This window comes from Solea solea, chromosome 14 (assembly GCF_958295425.1).
Source record: "Solea solea chromosome 14, fSolSol10.1, whole genome shotgun sequence".
Classification (NCBI taxonomy): domain Eukaryota; kingdom Metazoa; phylum Chordata; class Actinopteri; order Pleuronectiformes; family Soleidae; genus Solea; species Solea solea.
In genome coordinates this window covers 16,295,091-16,311,793 of record NC_081147.1, presented here as the reverse complement: position 1 = coordinate 16,311,793, position 16,703 = coordinate 16,295,091, and the positions used below count along the sequence as shown (strand labels likewise).

The 16,703-nt window shown below is 41.6% G+C and overlaps 2 protein-coding genes across 2 annotated transcripts in view; one reads left to right on the top strand and one right to left on the bottom strand.

The window, feature by feature from the left end:
- The window catches only part of LOC131472235 (dedicator of cytokinesis protein 2), an 84,030-nt gene extending 79,182 nt beyond the window's left edge, over positions 1-4,848 (bottom strand). Inside the window, exons 1-8 of the mRNA XM_058649191.1 lie at positions 4,699-4,848; positions 3,372-3,455; positions 2,529-2,569; positions 2,372-2,427; positions 2,182-2,278; positions 1,934-2,082; positions 1,654-1,789; positions 946-1,103 (exon numbers count right to left, since the gene is read on the bottom strand). Coding sequence (XP_058505174.1) covers positions 946-1,103; positions 1,654-1,789; positions 1,934-2,082; positions 2,182-2,278; positions 2,372-2,427; positions 2,529-2,569; positions 3,372-3,455; positions 4,699-4,741 — 764 coding nt within the window. The 5' untranslated portion in view covers positions 4,742-4,848. The remainder of the gene's footprint in view (positions 1-945; positions 1,104-1,653; positions 1,790-1,933; positions 2,083-2,181; positions 2,279-2,371; positions 2,428-2,528; positions 2,570-3,371; positions 3,456-4,698) is intronic.
- A 2,753-nt stretch (positions 4,849-7,601) lies between these two features.
- On the top strand, positions 7,602-15,729 carry hrh2a (histamine receptor H2a). Its single transcript, XM_058649193.1, has 5 exons — positions 7,602-7,655; positions 11,987-13,505; positions 14,089-14,299; positions 14,493-14,601; positions 15,473-15,729. The coding sequence occupies exons 2-3, from the start codon at positions 12,503-12,505 to the stop codon at positions 14,289-14,291; spliced, it is 1,206 nt and encodes a 401-aa protein (XP_058505176.1). The 5' UTR covers positions 7,602-7,655; positions 11,987-12,502; the 3' UTR covers positions 14,292-14,299; positions 14,493-14,601; positions 15,473-15,729.
- Positions 15,730-16,703: the final 974 nt, after the last annotated feature.

Genomic DNA, 16,703 nt, shown 5'->3' with positions numbered 1-16,703 from the left:
TTTCAGCACTTTACTTTAATTATTTAGTTTTCTGATGACTTTTCACTTTTGGTCCCTACATTTGAACACATACATCTATACATTCTACTCTATAGTCTCAAAACAGGCTCATTATTATTAGTTGTAATGCATACGAGGGGGAATTAACAAAGAACACTATCATATTCTGTGTACCTTGTACCTTCTGGCCTTTACTTGAATAAAGAAGTTGAGTCTTTTTAATATATAAAGTATGTAAGTACTTTTGCCACCTGTAAAAAATGCAGCTGTAATAAAGATTTGTGATCAAATTCTGAATACTCCCTGTATTTGACTAAGTGGGTTCAGTTTTTGGAAATATGTCTATGTACAAGAACTGGTGAATTACAAAAATAGAAACATGATCTTTGACCAATTCGCGAGGCAGTGCGTGTTTGGTCCGGGTAAAGCTGGATTATACACCTTTGTCTATTGGCTTTCTTTGGCATTCAGAATGCTGAATATGAGCAACACTGTGTGTTTAAGATTCAGATACAGATGAAGGTCATTTACGTGAAGACTGCGCTCCCTCTTACTGCCAACAGAACAGTTCATTTAACATTTAACCAGACGAAGAAATAGCGAGCACATGTGAGGAATAAAAAAATCAGGACAAAGGCAAAAAAGTGAGCGAGAATCAAATGGTGGAGGATATGCACGGAGGTGACTGATCCAGCTCTATCTCACTACTCTCAGCTGCGGTGGCGGAGACCCTGATATATCCAGTATGACAGTGAATGACAGGGCTTAGCATCAGCACTGTCGAGCCCCACACAGCACTGTCAGTCAGTATCTGCAGCCCTGTAATTTGTGTTTTCACTGATCTTATTTTTGGTGTATTATTGTTCCAAGTTAGTCGGGTTCATTACAGGACAAGGATAGATAACGACACAGGGGAATAGAGAAGATGGAACTTTGAAGTGATACCTGATGATGGTCTGTTTGATGGGGTCATAGAGGGACATGAAGAGATCCGAGTCTTCTCCAATGCGACAGACAAAGTTCCTGACAAACACGTAGAGGCTGTGGGTGGGAGAAGACTGGATCCGTGCTGAGATCCCACTGTGATCTGTCTGGATGTTGGACTGCAGGACATGGGATTGATGTTAGGAGGTCAACTTTGGATAAAATGCAACATGTAGTAGTGTCTGGTAACTGAATTCTAAAATGTATCAACTGCATTGTCCAGATTGAGAGAGGGAAACAAAAATATATGAATAACAGAGACAATAAAGTCAAACAAATGTAGATTCTATATTACTCTCAGCTGGGAAATGAAAAGGTATCATCCATTGCATTCTCATAAAGTTTAACTTTTTTTTTTTTTTTTTATCAAAAAGAAAAAAACAACTAAATAAAATGATGTAATCCAGTTAGTTCAACACAGCATTAGTTGATAAGAACCCATGAAAGGATTTCTCTCAGGAAAAATCTCTTATCGGGTGCAAACAGACCACAAATAACAGCAACGTCAAATCATTTGACAAGTAAATCAAACTACGACTGCAGCATCCGACTTCAAAACCACTCACGAGACCCTCGCCCTGTTCTGGGAGACGTTTCTGCACGGGCCCCCCCTTCATCCTTCCTAAATCCGGCCTCTACCACACTCCTCCTCTCTTATCTCGTCCGTACCTGCTCCTCTTTGATGCGCTCATTGATCTTGGCCGTGGCCCCCTCGTGGGCCCGGAACAGACTGATGACACTGGCCTGCTCAGGGTCCAAGATGTTCCCATCATCATCACGGACAACCTGGTCCAGCTCGAGGATCCTGGAGAGAGGAGGAGTCACAGATCGGGGGGCAGATCGATGGGAGGTGAACAAAGAAGCGGGAATCAAAAAGGCAGTGGTTCAGAGAACCAGAGAGTAATATATGAGTTACTATAATAATGATTTAGTTTCAGGGTGGACATACTTGTTGCCATAGTCAATCTTGGAGGTGACCTTCTGCTTGAGCTCTTTGAATTCGTCAGTGGGCAGAGTGCCCGACAGGAGCTGGGAACGCCACTCCATTAACTCCCACATCAGTCTCTGGACCTGCCTCACACGTAGCTCTTTATTTGCCTGGACAGGTAGATTAATGGTGTCACACTCACACAAACACTTACATTGACCTACACACACACACTTCTTCTTCTTCTTTTCCTTTTCTTTTTTGTTTACCACAAAGAGCTGCTTCCATATGCTCCCCCACTCCCTCAGTGTGGTGGTCACCTCCTTCACCAGGGGCATCTCTGCCGACATCACCACCTCCTCATTTCTGTTGTAACACACAAATGCGTCACGGCGTTCAACAAATACAACTCCAGTTGAGTTTTGGAGACAGGTGAGGAGCGCTCTCCGTTCCCCTTACCCTCGTATTTTAACGACGACGTCTTTAAGATGAACAAAGCAGGCAGGGAACACTCCCTAGAGAGGAAAAGGGTCAATTAGAAAACACCAGTAAAGAGGAATAAAATTATAAAAGACTTGTAGAACTGGTTCAAGGTCAAGCATTGCTGTGGTCTTACGTGCAGAGCTTTGTTCCGAGCCAAGTAGCCACGGTACCATCCTGAAAGACAGCACAACATCTCACCGTCGTCACACACATTTATTACAATATAAAATATACAAGCGTCGAGGGAACAGGAACTTTCCTTTATTTCTTTCATTATTTTATTATGATGATTCAGTGCTGATTATTATGTGACACCTCGTTAAAAGGCTTTCATTTTGAGGGGGGATTTTATGGATTGACAAAATGATACAATCATATCAATAGTAAAATTACAAGAGATACGTAGGTCTGGAGTGTAATAATATGTTCATTATAACACTATGAGCATGAGGTCTATGAGTGACATCACTCAAAATGTAAAATACAAGGTTATGAGCCAAGGACAAAAGTAATTACATCCAGATTTAGGACTTTATTTAGTGTCAACAATTTCATGTAACTATGAAAAATGTAATTATTTTCCTGCACCTGAGCAGTTTAAAATGTCTCCCCCATACTGTGACCTTGACATATAGTATAGCAGGTCTGACCCCGAGCAAACTAACCACGTTTAATCCAAATTGGATTAAAACTGTAAATATCAGAGAAAAACAGACACAATTAATTATGATACACTTGCCTTCTATCATGTAGCAAATATGTATTTCTGTAAATCTGTGATCGTCATTAATGTTTTCATGTTATCTGATACATCTGGTCCACTATAATGTCATCTAATACGAATAGGTGCAAAACGTCATTCAGTAAACGTCATTCAGTAAATTCACTAACACTGAATTTAGAATAAAGATTTAGAATATTTTTAGAGATTCTTGCAACAAAAAGTGATTCATTATTTTACAAAATTGACTCTCACCATCACAGACTTCCTGGATGTGAACAGTATCTCCCACCTCCAATGAAAGTTGCTTGTCTCCTTGTCCCGCAAAATTCCACTTAACTAGACAAAGACACATTTGACAGACAGTTGATTAATGGCAGTAAATAAAAATGGAGCAGATCCAATCAGTCTGATGAGTGAATTTAACCAAAAAACTCATCACTCTCTTCCCAGGTTTTCTTTAATTATTACTAATGTACAAAGTATTTTTTGTATAAGTACAACTGTGATTTGAAAGTGAACATCTAAACATGGAAAGAAAGAAATTAAATTGAAATAAGGGAAATAATTGGAAACGGGTTACATGACATAAAGACAGTACTTTGGTAATAATTATCCCATATTTTACACTTTTTAATGTTCACTTTTTTCACACTACAGTACATCATTAATGAAGTGATTAATGTCAAAGTATATCAGTGGATTTAAGTAATCCTTTTTTACCACAAACTGTAGGAAGCAGCTACTAAACACTGTCTAATTATCATAATTTGAATTCAAATCATCCAAACCAACGCACAAAACATTCAGACGTGGCACCTACAGAATAAATGCTTGCTCTTTTAAGTGTTTATTTTCAAACCGGTAGTAAAAGTTTGAATGTCGACTGTTTTTGAAATGAATAAAGACTTCATGACATCGTGTGTTTGTGCACTTTTAGCTGTGCAGCTTCAGACTCAAAACAAAACTTTATTTCTTTCTCCACTTCCTGTGTTGTCATGTCGACGTCGACTCACACAGACCAGGAAGATGTTCATCTTCGATACAAATCGATAAACCACCGTTTCTTTGAGCAATTATGTCAGTGACCGTCTCTAATGCAACAGCCTCTGCTTAAAATAAATAAAATGAAATGAAAAAATAAAAAAAAAAAACTATAGAGTAAATGTGACGGGAACATATGTTGATCAGCTCGGCCATTTTTTAACCCACACACTAAAATAAACACAGCAGAGCCAAAAAAATAAATCTTTCCACACAAATATTGTCACACGTGTGTTAATGTGCTGCATGGTGTGTAGTGCAGTGTAGTGTAATGCACACAGACAGCTCTCCGTCCATCACTCGCTGTTATTCCATCAGTTCATCAACTTTGAATCAATGGTGATTCTCGTGTTCAGTGAGGCCACTGACACCTGCTCACATCCTGTCAAGCAGGAAGTGTTTCTCATTCTTATTTATAGAGCGCATGTTTTTATTATTACACCTCATCAGACACGATAGCAACATGCATGTGCATGCATGCACACACACAAACACACACACACACACTGACTTAGAAGAAGATGAAATCCACACTTACCTACACCATACCGCTCTGCAGTGGTCCTCGTCCAAGGGCCCATGATTGCATGCGGTCCCTCACCTAATCTATGCTTTCAGTCCAGTCTCTGATTCTCCTACAAACAAATGAATCCCTTTTCGAGCGCACGTCGACTTAACTTCTCACTTCTGCTTCTTTCTAAGCTTAAATGAAAGAGGTAAGCCCTTCCCCCTCCGCCTCTCTTCCTCTTCTGTCTCTCCTCTCTTCCTGCCTTCAGACGGTTAAGAGGAAGTGGGTGAGTACAAGGTGGAGTCCTATAGAGAGTGCACACTGCACTGTGTGAAGTTTCCATTATGCTCATCTGGACTGAAATCATCACTGAATCGACACACGCGTGTGATAACGGAGTTTAAAACACCAGTGGCAGGGACGTGAGGGATTATATAACTAGTTAGCGATAACTAGAACCTTGTGACCTCCTCACAGACGTGAACAAAATAAGGTTGTTGTGTGTTAATGTGTGTAAAAGATGACATTGATTATTTTCCAACCCAGTCTCGTCTGAGGGGAACTGTCAGCTTCACATTCTCGTAATCTCCTCATCACAGTCGACAACCATCCATTTTATTCTAATATTATTAATTAACAGCTAATGAATACAGAACAAGTGTTGTGAAGTAAATCTAGTGCAGCATGGGTGACTCCTTTGCTAAAAAAAAAAAAAATCAGCTGCTTAAAGTGAGTATAATAAGTTAATACCGGTAACTGCTGAGAGAAGTGTCTTGCTGAACATTTGGAAAACACATCTATTTAAAGCAAGTGTGAGCTTTTAGCTTATTCATCATTCCTTAGTCAGTTATTGAATGTTGGCTCTAATGAAGTATCGGTGCCTCACAGCAAAAACGGTTTCTCCAGCTTCCTCGATCATCCCACAAACAGGTGGATTATGTCTTGGTTCTGTGTGTTATTCTTAATCGTGTTTATGTTGACCATGTTTTAGACTACAGACCTGTCCTGCATGTGAAATATCATTACACATGACACAGAAGGAAGGAACAGGTTGACAGGCTTTAAAAATGACCTCGGTTGGTCCCAATTATTATGTTGGTCTAAATTTACATTTTCCAGTTACAGATAAAATAACCACTGTAGAGCTGAAACAACTAATCGATTATTAATTGATTACTAAATGAATCGACAACTATTTTGATAATCGATTGATCGTTTCGAACCTTTTTTCATGATTAAAACCAGATTTCCGATTGTTTAAGCTTCTTATATGGGAGTATTTTCTTCATTTCTCTGCTCTGGATGACAAACAAATCATTAAAGGTTAATCATTTTGGTTTGCGGACAAAACAAGACATTTGCAGGTTTGACGAACACCGATCAACATTTTTTAAGGTTTTCTGATATTTTATGGACCAAACGATTAATCAAGAAAATAATTGACGGATTAATCGATTATGAAAATAATCGTTAGTTGCAGCTCCAAACCACTGGGCTTTCATTTTTTTCCATTAAAATCGTCCTTTGAATTTGCCTCCCCTGTGCTTGCCGTACGAGCAACAAACCACTGATTTCTTGTGAGATGATGTCCTTGCTCTGCAATTGTAAAACAGGATGGTGCTTTTGGTTTCTTTCCTCTGGAAAGATTTCATTTTTACCTTCTCAAGAACGTCTGAGATTACAACTCTAATGAAATGCAAGGTACAAGAGCCATTTCCAGCCTTTTGACAACGAGCCCAAAGGCAATCTATTTAAAACTCTTATATCGCATATGAACCCAAAGACTCATGGTATAAATTCAATGTAACCTCCACCAACTCGGCCTCATCAGAAGATTTTCTGGATATCTTGTTGTTATGGGAACAAGAGGTGAGGCAGGGGGTCTCAACACACTGTGGATTTAACACCGACAGAAAGGGAGAACCTGGAAATCTTGAGGGGAACACTGTGTACATGTGAAGGTTACACTTAGAAATGAGATCTTAAAATGTGTGTGCTTCGGAAAGGGGAGAGAAAGATGGAGGGAGAACTGAAGAAAAGACACCAGATACAGTATGTGCTGTGGAACAAAACTCAGAAATCAGAGTGTGACCTAAAAGAAAAAGTTACAAATGTACGACGGGTATAAGCAACAAACAGACAAAGGAATAAAGAGAGGCAGCAGACAGAGGGACGACCTCTGACAGAGAGAGAAAAGCACAGAGACAAAGACAGATAAAGAATGTGGAAACTGAGAGGGAGCCAAAAGAGACAAAAGGGAGGGAGAAATTAACAAAATTATGAAAAGATGACACGATAATGACTTATGAATGTTCGTCGGAAGATAAACTGCCATTGGAAAGGGAGGAGAAGCCACATACACATGTGGCCAAGGATACAACGCCTGAATAAAAGGCTGCACCAGAAATAAAAAAACATTCCCTCAAGTGACCCATCGGCCATTTGGCGTCTCAGGTCTGGATGCAACTGGTTGCTTGGATTTTCCCACTAACACAGTCAGGTCTCTAAAGGTGAGCGTTTGTGGAGTGGAGGAGCTGGCACGAGGTTAGAAGGCAGGAGTGAGGAATAAAGTCATTCAATTCAAAAATCAATTCAATTCAATAAGAGAATGGAAGAGCTATTAAAAATAATTTCAAAAGAAAATTAGTCTAAAAGAGGGGGAGCTGAACAATAGCACTAACAAAGAGAGTGAAAGAAAACGAGAGAGAGAGCGAGAGAGCTATGTGAGTCACTGGTGCTCCCTGTCTCTCTCTCTCCCATCTTTCCCCACATATACTCATTAGACACACACACACGCGCACGCGCACGCACACACACACACACGCGCACGCGCACGCACACACACACACACACACACACACACACACACACACACACACACACACACACACACACACACACACACACTTGGAGAGTGAGGCTGTGCCCTGTCGTCACTCCAGTAGCAGCGGGGGCAGCCGTCACAGGAGCAGGAAAGCAGCAGTGAGGTGAGTTGCTAAGTTCTTACTTGATGTGTGTTGAAATAGATTCATTGTGATGAGCATTTGAATGCGTCGTGTATTTCAAGTGTGAAGGCATCGTTAGTGTTTGCTTTCATTGTGTACCGAGTGACTGATTCAGCCAAACAATAATATTCTTACAGTCATTTAATATTTGTCAGATATTGACTAAGTCTGATAATCTTATTACAGTCATAAATTGCTGGGGGGGGGGGAATGATAAAGAAGCATGTGTGTGTGTGTGTGTGTGTCAGCTCAGCTTGTAATGGTGTTATTATCTCAGTCAGTAAAAAGTTGAGACCGTGTGTGTGCGTGCATTTGAAATCGAAACTTTCATGGAATTATTTTTGTTTGTTTCATATCGGGAAGTTTTACTTTCTCACTTCATCTTTCCCACTTTTGCGTCACAAATCATTTCCCAGAGTGAAAGTGTGATTTCCCGACGACAGACATTCAGTGCAAGTTTAATTAACGATTGAAATGTGCTGTTCGCCAGCAGCCATTTGAAGAGCGACAGGATGTGGTTAGGTGTCATGACTCGGTCAGGGAACCGCACGCAGCAACTGAGCAGTTCACAAGCAAGTTTACCCAGACACACACATGAGTCACTGTGAGATATGATGTTGCATTTGTGTCACAACATGCACAACGTCTGCATGCACATACATGCAGGTGTTCATTAAGATGAGGCTTGGCATAACAGAGGTGACTAAGACTGACATATAAGCCCGGGTGACCCCAACTGGGTGCCACAGCAATGCATGCTGTAATTGTCTATACATATTTTATATGTCTGATCCCCCCCACCGGCCCCCCGTCTGTGCGCCTGTCACTCAGTGTGTTTCATTTTCACGCTTTGTCAGGATTCCACAGCTTCCCTCCACTGCTCAGGACACATAACTGTTACCAAGCAACCTCCATCCCAGACCACTTCCCCATCCAGTCTGTCTCCATCTCTCTCTGTCTGTCTCTGGGTCTCAAGGACAAAAACAAAGACAAACAGAAAGACATGCGCTTGCACATGCACAGACACATCTGCAGACACACAGACGGGAAAAAATACAGAACGCTAAAGATTATTTTTGCAAAAGCAGAGGAGGTGAGGGAGCCAAATATTTGCAGCTCGACTGACAAAAGAAGAGGCGTTTTCAATGTTACAGTACACACTAAATGTGAGTATGAGTGATCTAGCGCTGAAATTCCCCCGTTTTCTCCCCTTTCCTTGAGTAATTCTGGGATGGAAATGATAGAATTTAACGCCCACGTGTTGTGTTTGGGATTTAACTGTGTTTACCCACATACATGACTCTCCGCTCATTACAGCAGCAGCAGGTGTGACACATCCGTCTCGAGACAGACCATATGCTCCGATCCACCATTAGATGGCAGAGAAGAGACGTCTGTCTCCATGAAGGAAGGACTCCACGAATGAATGAATGAATGGCATGTTTCTGTGAGTGGAGACGCTGCATGATCACACACAAACACATTCATCACTTGATGAGCGTATTGTAGCGATTACGCGCGATCGCTCTGATGACTACTTGAGCAGGAGAGCAAATATGGCTCTTCCGTTTCCTTCCAGAAAGACACATCTGTCTGGTGTAAAGGGGAAAATGTGTGAGCTGAGAGGCAAAACAGCCTCATTACTCCGTCTAAGGTTCCAAGATGTCTTCTGACTGTACTGCCTCTCATCTCAGCCAATGCACTGAGCCACTTAATGAGTAAGGGAAGGTCTAAGTAGGGGGGGGGGATTAAGCTCATTTAAGCTCATTTAAGCTCATTTGTGTTTTGTAGAATATGAACATCAACGCTTTACATGTTTGAACGTCCTGTTCAAACATTTCCGTTCTCTCTCTCCTCCTTACGCACAAACAAACACTCACAGATACACACATTTAAGTGGGGATCAAAGCAGGTGAAGGTCGCCGCTGTTTGTACGGAATAGAAACATAAAAGCTACCACAAATAAATAATCTAATAATATAATAACATAATATTTAAATAATATTATAATAATAATAATAATAATAATAATATAATAATAATATATATTTATTATAATATAATAAATAAACTGTTAACAGGTGAAAATGTCACTTCTCTACAAACACAGAGCTGATTTATCTACAGTCGTGCCCTCTTTCTCCCCCTCTCTCTCTCTCTCTCTCTTCACAGCAGGAACCGGTTGTTCCTTCTGTTCTTCTGTACTTCAGTTGCTCATCTTGAGGAATTTTAAATAAAGTGGCAGAGCTTTTCCGTGTGGTTTTGAATCCAAGAATGACGTATTTGCAGGATAAAGACATCTCAACTAGATGTAGTTACAGTTGTGGTTATTACTGACTTAGTTTTCGATTTATTTCTCCGTTTTTGATATTCATAGATTTATTTTGCATCATAAATACGTCATGATGCTGAAACACACATCACTCCATATCAGAACAAGCACGTTCACTTTGAAATTCTGTGAAATATCATCACGAATATGTTTATTGCGACATCATGATGGATGTCATATCTCATATTGCCCACCTGATACTTTTTTTTTCTCCAGACCGGCCCCTTCTTGAACAGATTAGATGTTCATTGGCCCTCAGGTCATTTGAGTTTGACACCCCTGCTGTATATAATGTGCAAAGAGGAGAAATTCTGCGTTTCCTCTGCAGAGCAAACCTTTCACCGCCAACAGTTGGCACAACACAGAATACGTAACACAGAAAAAGTATTCTCCTCATCACAATACTCACAATTCAGACACACAGACATACAGTATATTTGGGGTTGTGTGTTTGTGTGCATGTTTGGCCTAAAAATGACGAACAATGAGATCATTTAAAAATAACTGATGATAACATGCATTATTGATTTGGCCAGGTTTTTCGATATTGTTGTTAACAAGATGCGCGAGTCAGTATGTGATGGAGAAGAGGAACTACAGCTGTGGCACCTACTGCTTTCGCAAGAGAAGCCCAGAAATCACAGGACATCTAATCTGGGGAAAAAGGAACTAATGCATGTAGCCGAGTGCAGACAGCAGCAAGTGTACACATACATGTGCAGATGCAGAGAAAGTCCCAGGGTTGAGATAAGGTGTGCATGCGTTTCTGGCATTCTGGAATTTTGCTGACCTAGTCAGGAACAGTTGTACTCATAGGGACCAAAACCTTGTCTTAATGAGGCAGAATCTTATTTTTTTACACTTTCATAGCTCAGTTGGTGGAGTTGGCGCTCCATGGAACAAAGGGGCCATTGTAATGCCCCAGGTTCAAATCCACCTGCAGTCTTTCGCTGCGTGTCATCCACTCTCTCTCTCTGCCCCACTTCACACCTTACTGTCCTATCCATTAAAGCCAAAAAGGACCAAAAAATAGCTTTAGAAAAAAAGATGGATTGAGTTAAGGTTAAGGACAGGGTTAACGTTTTGTTTAGGCTGACCAAATGAACTGAAATCAATAGCTGTGCAAACCTGTGTGTGTGTGTGTGAGAGAGAAAGTGGATGACAGCGCGAGTTTGGTGATGAAAACAGTTGAAATCCGGTCTCGAGTCAGCATGTGTTTCAAGGCTGAGATTTCATGAGCATGTGTTTCAGCTGCATATGTTAGTGGCTTTGATATCAGTGTTTGCTCTGATCGTTCACCACAGTGAGTCAAGTCAGAAATGTGTCCGCAGAACAAAGAATAGCATATTGGAAGAGCTTCGAAATTGCACATTTGGGGCCTGGTGGACCTTGACCCCAGCTTTAATTAAAACCTCCTTCTGTCGACATTTTTCTTTCATTGTGTCGTCTCGCTTTCCTCTCGCGTCCATCTCTTCATATCTCTTTCCTCTCTTTGAGATAAGCGAGTAGCTCTGGACCAAGTCTGACAAATGTCCAAATATCAACTAAAAAAACTAACATTACATTACCCACCATGCACTGATGCAAGCACATGTCTCACTTATCAGGTAGCAATCCTCATTCAACAATATGCACACTAAAAACTCCAATCACACTGTATACTTCTCTGTAACAACCAAATTAAAACAGTTTAAGCATAACCATTAAAAAAAGATTTTTCTAAAACTACTTCTTTGCAAGAACACACACTTTTTGTCATCACTGTCTCGTAACGCTTCATTATTCATCATGCTGCTTTAATGCGTTATTTACCACCAAACCTAATTTCAGCTGATATTTGCACACTGCTGTTTATGTAGAATAATAGAAATAATAGTTACTACTTGTATCGTAATAGGTTGTTAAAAAAAGGAATTTCTCAAGTTATTCGGTGGCTGTTGCAACCTCTGACAACACTGACCACTTGTGTTTCTCCTCTCAGCCCACTAGGTGTCACCACAGCCATAGAAGACAGTGTTGAAGCCAGAAAGCTGTTCAGTAGCCATCAGTGACATTTCAACAGCCAAGTCAAGCCCGCTGCAGATTTCCTGCTCCCAGTAGCAGCATTTGACAAGAATCAAATGTCATGTGGCCAAATTCTTACAGCAATGTTTTGATAAATATGGAGTGTGGATGGGAAACTTGGTGACTCAGGAGAGTTGAAAGCTTTGGTTAGAAGAGTCAAAAAATAAAAGAGGAGAAAAGAGAATTTGCCCGTGGCCAAGACTTCATGTCACAGTGGAACATGGAGACACTGATGCACCATAATAGCTGGAAGCACCAAAACCCTCTGAAGGATTATATCTCATTATATGTGAGCTTGTTATGTCAATGACTTTTATGTACGGCCACTATTCTGGCCATTGATTTAAAAAAAAAAAAAAAAAAAAAAATGATGGTTCACACTAAGTTCCAGCCATGATGTCTCATCATTGTTTCCAGAGCAGCTTCAGCGATAATGTTGTCAAAAGTGCTGGTGGGTGTCGCCTTGTCCCTCCTCATCCTTCTGACTGTGGGGGGTAACGTGCTGGTGTGCCTGGCTGTCTGCGCCTCCCGACGCCTCCGTTGTCTCACTAACTGCTTCATTGTGTCGCTGGCTGTGATCGACCTGCTGCTCGGCCTCTTGGTCCTCCCTTTCTCCGCCCTCCACCAGCTCAACGACGAGTGGCCGTTCGGCCCAGGCTTCTGCAACTTTTACGTCTCCATGGATGTCATGCTGTGCACCGCCTCCATCCTCACTCTGCTGGCCATCAGTATCGACCGCTACCTGGCAGTGACCATGCCTCTGAGACATGCCTCACTGGTGTTGCCATGGAGAGTTGCAGTGGCCATGGCCAGTGTCTGGACAGTGTCTGTGGCTGTGTCCTTCTTGCCCATCCATATGGGGTGGAACACTGTTAACGGGACGGTGCAGAACAACGGGCCGTGGGCTCCGAAGGGGAAATGTCGCTTCGAGCTGAACCGACCTTACGTGCTGACTGACTCTCTCCTGACGTTCTACCTGCCTTTGGTGGCCATGTGCGTGATCTATCTGCGCATACTTCGTATCGCACGGGCACAGGCCAAGCGCATTATCAATGCCCGGCCCACTTTTACCACTCACTACCACAGCAGGAGCAATTCCACCAGCACCACTGTAGTTTCCAGTGTCACAGCAGTGGCTCTGCGGGAACATAAAGCTACACTGACACTGGCTGCTGTGATAGGGGCTTTCGTTGTGTGCTGGCTGCCGTACTTCATCCTGTTCACAGTGCTGGGCCTCAAGGAGCACCCGGACCCCAGCACAGTATCAGCATATCCCATTGTGTTGTGGCTGGGTTATGCAAACTCAGCCCTCAACCCGATCCTCTACGGAGCCCTAAACAGGGACTTCAGGTCAGCCTACAGCCATCTACTGAGATGTCGGTGCCCTATTTACAGTGGATGGAGGAGTCGACAGCCATCGCCCACTGTACCAGCAGGTAAAAGAGTCGAGGAGTGGATTAAAGTGCAAATCGAATCTGTGCCGTTCTTCCGTGTCATATAACTCGTGTTGTTGAAACAGTTTCATTTCAGCGGGCGACATGTAAAATGAGTAGCAGGTAGTGCAATTCCAAGGACTGAAAACATTATAGAGGTGAAATATCAACTGACAATGTGTATAAAAGAGAGAGCGATAGAGGACTAAGCTTAAGCTCAAACATGTCTGGGAAAAAAAAAAAAATCCTCCTCACTGGCATCCGTCTTCAAATTCCTCTCTTCTTCTATGACTATCTACAAGGCGGGACCTGAAGCTGCGGCTCCTGGTGTTTGACCACCTTACTGAATGGGTGTACGGCACAGCAGTCCAATACACAGTCCTAAATGATCATTTAAATTGTGAATCTACATTGTTATCAGTGAAGCCAGTGTTTCCTTAATCTCTGACGACATATGAGAAACGTAGGACTTCATACAATAACGTTTATGGAACCCGTGTGAATTCACGGCATGTTCTTTCTGGGGATTTTTCCTCTCCGTTGGCCAGTTTTTGAGCTTTTCTTTTTCTTCTTCTCTATAAATTAGCCAGAGAGCAGATGACGGAGGCAACACTACTGTGTGGCCACATCCCTTCTACATGCAGGGCAGGTCTGCCAGATCAGAGCTTCACGCTTCAAGACGTGGACCGGACAACCACAGCAGCGGTCCAGTTTGCAAATGGCACTGCAGCCACAGACGTCCACGGGAGGGAAGAGTTAACTGTCCACCGTCAGATAAGTGAATACTAGCAATGAAGGTCAGCACGATCCAACAATCATTAAACTCAATGAATGAAAAGTGCGCCCAACACAGAGATTGCTGTAAATTTGGATTTTATTATTTGGAGCATGTACTTTACCACGAATAACCAAGTTCCGCATTGTCAATGACATCGATACACTATTCCAAATGAGTCATAGCTCGTTTCTTATTATGGTCTGTCCACCCAGGTGGACGCTGTGAATCCATCCCGAGGAGACAACACATCAGACGCACACAAAAAGACGCCCCACGGTTTGAAAGCGTTCGGTGCCGCAGCAGAAGCACCTAACATGCCATGTAAGTAGATACACATAAAGACAACACTATTATAGCCCTTTACATGTAAATGCCCCACAGTAAATGAACTGTGACATACAGAGATCCTAACAGTGTCATACACAGCGCATCAGGCCATATGGCAATATGCATGTTAAGCCAAGAAATCAACTTTCGCTACAGAGGAGATGCATTACACAGTTCCCCATCCTGCTCTCTTTATCTCTGCTTGCTTCATGTGAACACTATCAACTTATAGTTTTTCTCATCATGTATGCTTGGTAAGTGTGCGTTAGTTAAAGCAACGATACAACAAACTGGTTTTTTTTCTTCCTTTATGATTGCCAATATGCTGCAAGGCCTTTACAGGAAGAAAAAAATAAAAATATCTATCTTGTGCCACCACAAACGTGGTGACCCACACACAATAACTGATTTAGCCATGCAATACGTGGAAAGTGTGCATATATAAATTCACCCATAATTCATCATGTGAACTAACGCAAACTCTGAACTGAAAAAGCGTCGACAAGATATTTGCCAAGCCTTGGAGAGAAATAAGGAATCCCCAGCCGTCTGAGAAAAGCAAACATTATATGCAGCATAACAATATTTCCAAGAATCAAACAAAACAAAACATCTTTGCAGCTAATGCCGTAGTCAGGGGGTCAATTACTGACAAACAACATTATTAAATGTTTCATATTTTTTTTTTCCACCTTTTGTTTCTTTCTTTGGCAACAAAATCTATAACTCACGGGATTTCACGTATTAACACACAACAATTAACTGACGAATCACCATAAAGTGTTGGAGCTAATGTACAAGTGACTGAATGAGAGGATAACGTTTTGATCATCTCCATCCGTGTCTCCTTCTGTCACTTCGGCAGCTCCACGCATCGTTAGCAAGAATGGGCTCGTTCGTACTCCATCCGGGACCCAACCAGTGAAGACGCGAACGCGGACAAAGCTAAATATTGGACGTTGTCAAACATGTTGGACTAATTGTGGTTTCAACTTGGCCGTTTTGCTGACTCCAGACTGCACGCCAGCGGGAAACATGAAGTATCACAACGCAACTGAACTTGTAATTAATGTTGGATGTTTAAGATGAATGAACAAAAAAAAAGGTGATGCATAGACATCTGATTGTTACTGTTGTTATGTGTCACTTCTGAAAAGCCTCCAGAGTGTGTCTTGGCAAATGTAGCACACGTGTTCCATCATACTTGAAATCAAAAAAAAAAAAAAAACTGCTACTCAAAAAAAAGTGCCGTCGTACTAATAAATATCAGATTAAATTAGGAATATAGCACTCGCTACCATTTTTCAAGGTAATAAGAGTGGGCTATAGTTGGTCATGAACCGGGATTATCGTGTGTGACGATGCAGAGAACACCATATGAAAAAGGTAAGGATTAAGAGTACATTGGAAACAATTCATCACAGCTGTCACACGCAAACTATTGCCACATTAACACTTAACCTTTTCCCCATTTTACACCATTTCCTTTGAGAACTGATATATATATATATATACACATACATACATACATATGGGGGGAGTAAAGGCAACTGTAACTGGGAGAGTGATTCCAACAGATTCCAGGAACAACATCAAAGATCTCTGTCCAGAGAAGCGCAGAAACTAGGAACAGCTAAGATACAGCACAGAACCCTCAGGCTCACAGGACCCCGGCTTAAATGTATATGTTTTATTAGTTGCACGCTACTATACATTCACAGCACCAACATCATATACTCTACCTAGAGAGCAGCTCCTCATGAGCTGTTAGAGGTATAAAGAAAAGAAAGAAGAAAAATAGCCTTGAAATCATTTAAATGTGCCTTAATCAATGCACACATTACCATTTCTACTTTAATCCTCCGTCATCAGATTCCATTCCTGTTATATAGGAAGTAATATCGTTCTTGGGTGATCATCACACCATTAAATAAAGAAAACAATGTGTGCGCTGCTTGTTCAGTCATGTATGAAGGATTGCACCATTCATCACAAATGGTTACAAGGATTCGTCAAAAAAAAAACACAGGGAGCTCTCCAAGAACCTGAGCAGTAAGGCACTGCAGGGAGAACGACTCCCCAAACACATAATAGAA